Below are 8,998 nucleotides of genomic sequence, written 5' to 3' on the forward strand. Positions count from 1 at the left end.
TAAGGACTTTTTAATACCTCTAAAATGACAAATTAAACATTGGCCAAATTGTCAAATATTAGAGGCAGAAATTGTGAAAATAGCAGATCTACATGCTCACAACGCCTCGCAACGCGACGCGAGGCGTTGTGAGCATGTACAGATTACAATGATTGATTGCATGCAAATACTTTTTCATTCGTTAAAATAAGCCCTGGATTGCAGCTTCAAAGGAGGGAAAAAACCGGATAGTGGGAAAAGCACATGCTAAACTACCAGAACAATTTTTAGAAATGGGTTCAACTGGCAATATAATTATTATATCCCTCTGCAGAATCAGCACCATGAAGACCCGACTCGGCTGTCTGTCCAACAAGTCCGACTCCTATAGTGACTTCTCTGAGTTCCTGCCGCCCACCCAGGAATCTGCAGCCAGGTGTCTAAAGTGAGTCTGGCATGGCAAACCAGTCCTGTGAATTGTGATTTAAAGCATTGGCCAAACCAAGCTTATGTGAATTTTGTCTCCATTGTGTTCCTGGACAGTGGACACCATAGGTTAACTTAAGCATAGTTTACAGAGGAATCCAAAGGGAATAGGAATCATGGACAGGTTATCTTGTTAGGTTATGGTTTGATTTAAATATTGAATAGTTCTTTAGATTTTGGCTAGTAACATTATATTTTAATTAATTTGATGCCCATTGGGAACACAGGCCCCTCCCGGAATGCATTGTACTTGTTACCTCGTAACCATTGTCAGAGTACCCATATTACACATTGTCAGAGGAAGTGCAGTTCCCATTATTGTAGTACTTGGAGGCCAATCTATGAACGGTGCTACTTCCGCCGGGAGAATTTCCCCGGATGTTATTGTTTTTTCACAGTGTGGTGTATTCGCCACTGGCAAAAAAAAACGTTCTACTTCTCCCGACCCTTCGGTTGCAATCGTAATAAACAATATCCAAACAAAAACATGGATTCTGACAAAGTTACACCTATTAAGAGCGAGTTATAAGCTACAATCTATTTCGTTTTGTTTCGCTGGCTGATGTAAACAGACCTGCATTGCGTGACGTAACTTCCCTTAACCACAGCACTTCCGCCACTCAGTTATGCAGCCCACAGTGGATATGGGGAAATCTCACTCTTTCAAACGACCGTCATTTCGATTTTCGACAAAGGAGCGTCGGGAGGGTTAGCGACTCCACAGAGGTTAGGGTTAGGTTTAGGGTAAGGGTTAGAGTTGGGTGTCGAAAAGATGACACGTAGTAACAGCGAAACGCTCCCAGTGGATATTGTGTCCAGGATGCTATGTCTCTATGTCCGTAGAACGAGACTAACGTCACACGAGACTAACGCCATTGGTTTCAAGTATGCAGAGACCAACACCGGTGCGATTTTTGAGCGGTGCTAACCACTCCCACGTCTGGCTTTGTGTGTATGTATGTATGAGTGTCCATATAGGCACAGAACTCCATGTATGGAGATAACGGACATCAGTGTCCATATGAGTGTCTGTATGAGTGTCCGTATGAGTTTCCATGTATGAGTGTCCATGTATGATTGTCCGTATATGAGCACAGAACTCTAAAACTAATGTTACGTGCACGTGTGTCGTGTTTGAAACCATGCATCGTTCTCACTTTGCAGGTGCGTTTTTTCTTTACCATTTTTGTGTTCTCTGATGCTAAAAGTGGGTACAACAATTATATAAGTGCCTGTACTGGATTGTTTAACTGTGGGCTCGCCTTTGCAAAGTTGTCCCCAATGTATATTTATTCAGCCACTTTTTTTGGCATTCTACTACTTCCACATTCTTTGACTTAGTAGAAATTTTGTTCAAACTTCAAGTTGTTCAGCTTGTACTTTTCTCTTTACAAATGTCTCTTTACAAATTTCCTGTGGATTCCTCTGGGAAATTAATTCTTTCTCACCATTTATATTACTGCTTGAGCTGAATCGAAAGTCTGTCTGAGGAGGGATGTGTACATTTCTGCATATAATATACCTTGTGCATGTTTTCAGCGTGCCCGTGCAGTTTCTTCAGGAACTGCTTTTCTAGTTTCTTATTCGTGTTTCTTATTCGTGGCCCATAGCTTGGAATGCCCATATAGTGTGAATCTCATGTGGTCTATAACATAAACAACATAAACATTGTCCAACTTAAACAAACAAACACAACTCAAATCACACCTGCAAATGAATTCCGTCCTGTGCAGATTCCGTCCTGCCCTTTAGGGCGAGGGCGCTTTTCGCCCATAAGGTGTCTTACTGCTATAGTGAATACATTTTGTAGTGTGTAAATCATATCTTTAGATTTCATGTTAGCAATTATTCTAGGAATTGTTAAAGTGAACAATCGCTTAAGGGAATCTACATTTGTAACTCTATTAAATATGCATAGAAACAGTGCTTTGACCTCTTCCATATCGTCTTATGGCTTATGTCTTTTTCCACCAGACTGTCGACAGATGAGGTTGTCCAATGGTCAGAATCCTTTGATCTCCTCCTCTCACACAAATGTAAGTGGAACATGTTAACTGTCAGAGATATCAGACTGAGGGCAATAACAGTGCTGAAAGGTTTACCCAGCCCTGGTCTAAAGCAATGGTTCTCAACTTTTTCAGGACCCCCAAAATAACCATATTTTAATTGGGGACCCTGCAACCTGACGAGCACTAGTTGAGGCATTACATTTTGTAATGTAATGTAATGCATGTAGATCAGCTATTTTCACAATATCTGCCTCTAATATTTGACCAATATTTAATGTGTCATTTTAGAGGTATTACAAAGTCCTTCAATTGTCACTTTAGAAATGTGCAGATACCCTCTCTACACTTAAACTTTAAATGTTGGTTTGTTTACTGTTGAGTGAGGAAAACAATGTTGCACGTTAAGTTAATCATCTGGGGACCCGCCAAAGTTATTTGGGGACCCCCCTGGGGGTCCCAACCCACAGGTTGAGAACCAGTGGTCTGGGACACCACTGACATCTTCACAACCATTACTAAGAAAAGAGCTACTCAGATCCAACAATAAAACATACCTTTCTTATTTCTTAAACGTGTTCTATATTGCACACCACACACCACACAATTTGTGCAGTCAATTTTCCCCCTTCAATCTTACAGTATTTCTTTTCTGGTAAGAGACTTCACTGCACAATGAGTCACAAACAGCACTGTACTTAGCTATGACCTTCCTCTTGGACAGCGTACACTCTGTACACATAAAATTGCTCAAACAAATACACATACAGCACATACACATGCTTACATAAGGCCATACGGAAACTCAGTCACATGCAGTCGCTCATACATTATTTATGGACAAACTCAAACATACAGTACACACACACACATATATGCACTGAGCTTCAGGGACACCAAATGACAATTTTGTCAAGTAATAGCAGGCTGTGATGGGTGTGAAGCTACATTGTTGAAACCAAGCTGTCTGCTCCTTCTGTTCCCTCTTTATTTAATGTCCCCAGAAAGAGGTGGATCATGTCACAGATAGCCTTGATAGCTTGTCACCATAAGCTACCATGTGCTATACTACTCAAATAGCTATGGACAGTCAGTGAGGATCAGTTAAGAATTTAAAAAATCAAACCTCGGTTCGAAGTGAAGCGGTGAACTTTTATTCTATGTGTTCTAGAGTTATGAACTCTGTGATCTATACATTCTTTATATTCTGAATGAATTAATGATTTTATCTGGAGGGCCGAATTGTCATGTGAAGCTTGACCAATCCTCAAAGTATCCAATCATCAGACCGGGACGGACACTACACACATACGTACGTACGGACGTACGTACGTACGGACGGACGGACGGACGGACGGACGGACGGACGGGACAGATAAAACCTGTTCATTCTGAACTGAAATGGCCATATATGGACATGGGACACACATTTTGCTTTTTGAAAAAGCCTATTCATTCTGGACTGATATTCTGGACGTACGGGACAGAAAAAACCTGTTCATTCTGGACTGGAGTGACCATATATGGACATGAGGTGACATACATTGTGTTTTTGAAAAAACCTGTTCATTCTGGACTGAGATGACGATATATGGACATTAAACACACATTTTGTTTTTGAAAAAACCTGTTCATTCTGGACTGAAATGACCATATATGGGCGTGGGACACACAAAGCCACTCATTGGAAGCGGTTTTCACCGCTTCAAAAATCAAACTTCTGTTCGAAGTGAAGCGGTGAACTTTTATTCTATGTATTCTAGAGCTATGAACTCTGTATACATTCGGTTCGAAGTGAAGCTGTATGTGTTCTAGAGTTCCAGAGCTCAGAATTCAGAATTCTGAATGAATAAATTATTTTATCTGGAGGGCCGAATTGTCATGTGAAGCTTGACCAATCCTCAAAGTATGGTCTCATTGGAAATTTGTAATCATCCAATCATCAGACCGGGACGGACACTACACACATATTCTGGACGTACGGGACAGATAAAACCTGTTCATTCTGGACTGAAATGACCATATATGGACGTGGGGGACACACATTGGACACACAAAGCCACTCCTTGGAAGCGGCTTTCACTGCTTCAAAAATATATATTATTATTATTATTATTATTAAAACATATTAGGCTACTTAATTCATTTATACAGTATTAATTTAAAGCTAATTTAAACATATTTTTTTTTATATAAATACAAAATACGCTCTCACAAAAAAGTAATTTTGGCAAGGTAAAAAGATTGACATTGAGTAGTTTTATTACTTAATACATGGCTTAATACATTATAATTGTAACTAAATTTAGAAATGAAAAACACCTTAAATGTTTTATTTATTTTAGAAATTGTATTATTTTCACTCGCAAGTTGACACATTTGTCCATGTGTGGTACAGCCCTATGGAATGCATGGAATGCATGTGCTCACTGAAAACCAACGTTATACTTCCTATGGTTAATATGAGCATCAAAGCAATCTTTAAATAGGTTTTATTAGCCAAGCATTCCATACATTCCATAGGGCTGGACCACACATGGACAAATTACATCATCAGCTTGCTACAGTACTGTAGTTGTGTGTCCCTATTGAGTGAAAGTGATTCTAAAATATATTTTTTTTCTTCTTTTTTTTTCTTTTTTTTTTTGTTATGGAGGGAAATTAATGTACTGTATTAAGGTATATATAGGGCTTATCAGCCAGGGATCCTTTAAAAAAAAGTTTTAAACAGTTTACAGTTTAGGCATTTATCAGACACTTTTAATCCAAAGCAACTTACAATAAGCAGGTAATACACATCACTAATAAGCAAGATAATATGTCAGTACATTAACAAAATTAGGAATATCAATCTAGAAAAACAATAACATAGGTAGACCACGCACCTAATCAGTAAAGAACTTCTAGAACCTAAAAAATGCTATCTAGCTTCATGTATGGTCATTGAGGGAAGGGGAGTGTTACAGTAGTGCTATGGGTTTAAGTGGAGTCTGAAGAGGTGAGTCTTCAGTCCACGGCGGAAGCTAGGGAGTGAGTCTGTATAGTTCTAAGTGCGACAGGGATCCACAGTTTTGGGGCCAGGAGGGCAAATTATCTAGGACGAGTGGATTTTTGTCCTGGGGTTTTTAGCGAGGGTTCTGTCAGCATCCCTGTGTTGGCTGATCTGAGTGAACGGGTGGGGTTGTAGGGGTTAAAGATGGGGTGCTGTGATTTTACCCCTACAACATAAGCATCAGGTATTATGATTATACTTGTAATAAGATTTTTTTCAAAAAAGTCTACTGAAAGTGTTACCCCCACTGATTCCGGATGGAGATCCAAATGCATTTAGGTCTCCATCCGGAATCAATGGGCCTACAAAGAGTCTCCTCAAATTATTGGCTTCGGAATCATGTGACAAAAACTAAACAAAATTATTGAACTCAAGTCTCCATGGGGTGAGTAGGAAAAAAAATAATTTTGGGGGTGAATTACTCCTTAAGTATGCCTGGTTGTCAGGTGGGTGGTGACCCAGCTGAAGTTAGCCACACCCACACCCACAGCATTTGAATGGTGAAAAGGGGAGGGAATGATATTATGATGTCATTATATTTGTATTTCAACTGGGCTTTCAGCTTTCAGGAAGTAACCAAAAAAATCAAACCCATGCATGTTTGAAGTGAGCATTGGATGTGAGCAGTTCATGTTGTTAATCGATACCCTGTGTGTGTGTGTGTGTGTGTGTGTGTGTGTGTGTGTGTGTGTGTGTGTGTGTGTGTGTGTGTGTGTGTGTGTGTGTGTGTGTGTGTGTGTGTGTGTGTGTGTGTGTGTGTGTGTGACTCCTCAGCACCACTTGGTCACCAGCGGTACTAACGCAGTCAAAAATAAGAGACGGTGTGACCACCGCTCAAATACACAGGGAAGACATATTTGCATATTATAACCACACCCGGGGGTCTAGAGTTATGTTAACTTAGACACATAGGCCTACAAAACTATAGCACCACCTCTTTAAAGAGTAATGCTTTCCAGGGCACATCTGTTGTGGAGGACATGCCTTACAGGATCTATCCCAAGCTAGGCATTAGGCATGCATAGCAATTCTTGACAACCGCCTATCTGACTGACTCGACTCCAGGCATCGAGGTGGGACAGACGGTTCTCAAAATACGGGAAATACAGACGCACCCAAGGCTGGACACGGACAGACTGAGATTTATCTTAGGATTTAAGCAATGAAAAGTATTAACAAGAGCTTATGACTAAATATTAACTATGTTGGATCCACTGGAACACTGGTTATTTTCCTGAGAAATAATGGTTTTGGACATAATGTGTTTCTGCCCAACAGCGACAATAAGCCTGTGCACACACCACTTACCTGGCTGTACTCATAAGTAGAGAGTTAGAGCAAGCAGGGATATGTTACTGCTCGTTGTTCTCATGTTAGGACATACAGTAGAGAATGTTCTTGCTTTTATTTGATTTCCCCCTGAATTGAATTAAACCATCATCACACTTCCCATTCACCTCCTGCATTTGGCTGTGCTTTGTAGCTAACTGTATTTTCACTATACTGGCCCTGAGCTAAATAGCCTGCCCTGTCTACACCAGTGGTTCTCAAACTGGGCTCCGTGGACCCCCAGGGGTCCTTGAGGGGGTTCCAGGAGGTCTCCATCAAAATGTCTTGATATATAGAATCTGTTCACCCACTTTACATGACATCAGCCAATCTACAAGCTCACAATGCTTTGTGTGTTGTGAGCTTGTAGATCTGCAATTTTCCAAAGATCTTGAAAAATATAAATCTTGTATTGGGTCCCTGTCATGAAAAGGTTTCAGATGGGTGCCTGTTGCCAAATATCAATTTATTAGCGGTCCTTAATTAAATAGTTTGAGAACCAGGGTTCTTTTTTAAGGTAAAGTATAGCAAATCATCTCACTACAATGTTTCTGTATGCAGCAACTATCTCTTTGTAAAGCAAACCCATTCAGGAGAAAAAGGATGTGGAAACAGCTTGCCAGACACAGGCCAGTAGAAAAAACATGCCCTCCCTCCTTGTTATCATTGAATGATCACTTATCTTGAGTGATGAAGACAAGAAGGAAAAAAATAAGGCATTGGGGCAGGAGCGTTGCATGATAACTTGTTTGTGTTCCATTCGTGGGAGATGTTTCCTGTTTCCGGGAACAAGAGGGTGACCCGTATCATGACAATATCGGTGTAGAATGCACATAAAATTGTTGCACGTTCCCCATGATTAAATACTGGAAAAACACCAGTAGCACAGCAGCAGGTCGTGCTGTGCTGCTTAGCACATGCAGTGCCATGCTGTGATATCTATCACGTTTGTAACGGTTGTTGATGTTTTACTGCCTCGCTCTCACTACCTGATTCATGTGTCCATTACAGATGGCCTGGCTGCCTTCCGGGCTTTTCTCAAGACCGAGTTCAGCGACGAGAACATTGAGTTCTGGATGGCCTGTGAGGAATATAAAAAAATCAAGTCCTCTGCCAAGCTGGTGTCTAAAGCCAACAAGATTTACAAGGAGTTCATTGATATCAAGGCACCCAGAGAGGTAGGAGTGTGCGGCTATACTGCTTATTATCAAAGTAATTGTAAACAATTACAATTCCCTATATGTGAGAGAGAATTGTATCAAATCACCAGTGCAGTATAGTGAACAGAATAATGGACTGTTATCAAGCATAATAAAGGATGCTTTATTACGCGCGCGCGCGCGCACGCACACACACACACACACACACACACACACACACACACACACACACACACACACACACACACACACACACACACACACACACACACACACACACACACACACACACACACACACACACACACACACACACACACACACACACAAAGGATCGAACAGAATAATGGACTGTTATCTAGCATAACAAAGGCTATTTTATACTGCTGACACGAGCCTGTGTCGTGTTGCTCGATGCTTATCGACAACACAATGAAGTCTGCATTCTGTACTGGTTTTGAGAGCAAACATGTGAATTCTCATGTTGTTCCCCATGTTCTGGCAGGTGAATATTGACTGCCACACCAGAGCGAGGGCAAAGCAGAGCTTGGAGGAGCCAAGCCCGGCCAGCCTTAACGAGATCCAGGCCAAGATCTACAGCCTCATGGAGAAAGACTCCTACCCGCGCTTCCTCAGGTCCAAGATGTACCAGGACATTGTCAACAGGACACACTCACAAAACCAGCGACGGTCTGTCTGACACATCTGATGAGGAGCCTAAAGGACATTATGACCATCAGTCACCCTCTGACATAAATTCTCAATTCACTGTGAATCCCAAAGGCGTGGTTGTCAAACTTTTTGTGCCCAAGGAATATCTATGGGCAAGTCAAAATCTCAAGGTACACCTTTAAAAAAAGAGCCGAACATATAAGCTCACAACAATATTGTAGGCTTGTAAATTGGCTATGCTTTAATGTGTGTGTGTGTGTGTGTGTGTGTGTGTGTGTGTGTGTGTGTGTGTGTGTGTGTGTGTGTGTGTGTGT

The 8,998-nt window shown here is 41.1% G+C and overlaps 1 protein-coding gene across 1 annotated transcript; it reads left to right on the plus strand.

Annotated features, from left to right (window-relative positions):
* Positions 1-323: 323 nt before the first annotated feature.
* rgs8 (regulator of G protein signaling 8) lies at positions 324-8,712 on the plus strand (the record flags this gene model as incomplete). Its single annotated transcript, XM_080723410.1, has 4 exons — positions 324-424; positions 2,440-2,501; positions 7,864-8,030; positions 8,518-8,712. The coding sequence occupies 4 exons, from the start codon at positions 324-326 to the stop codon at positions 8,710-8,712; spliced, it is 525 nt and encodes a 174-aa protein (XP_080579536.1).
* Between the last annotated feature and the right edge of the window lie 286 nt (positions 8,713-8,998).

The sequence above is a fragment of the Nannobrachium achirus genome, assembly GCF_963921795.1.
Source record: "Nannobrachium achirus genome assembly, chromosome: 1".
Classification (NCBI taxonomy): Eukaryota; Metazoa; Chordata; class Actinopteri; order Myctophiformes; family Myctophidae; genus Nannobrachium; species Nannobrachium achirus.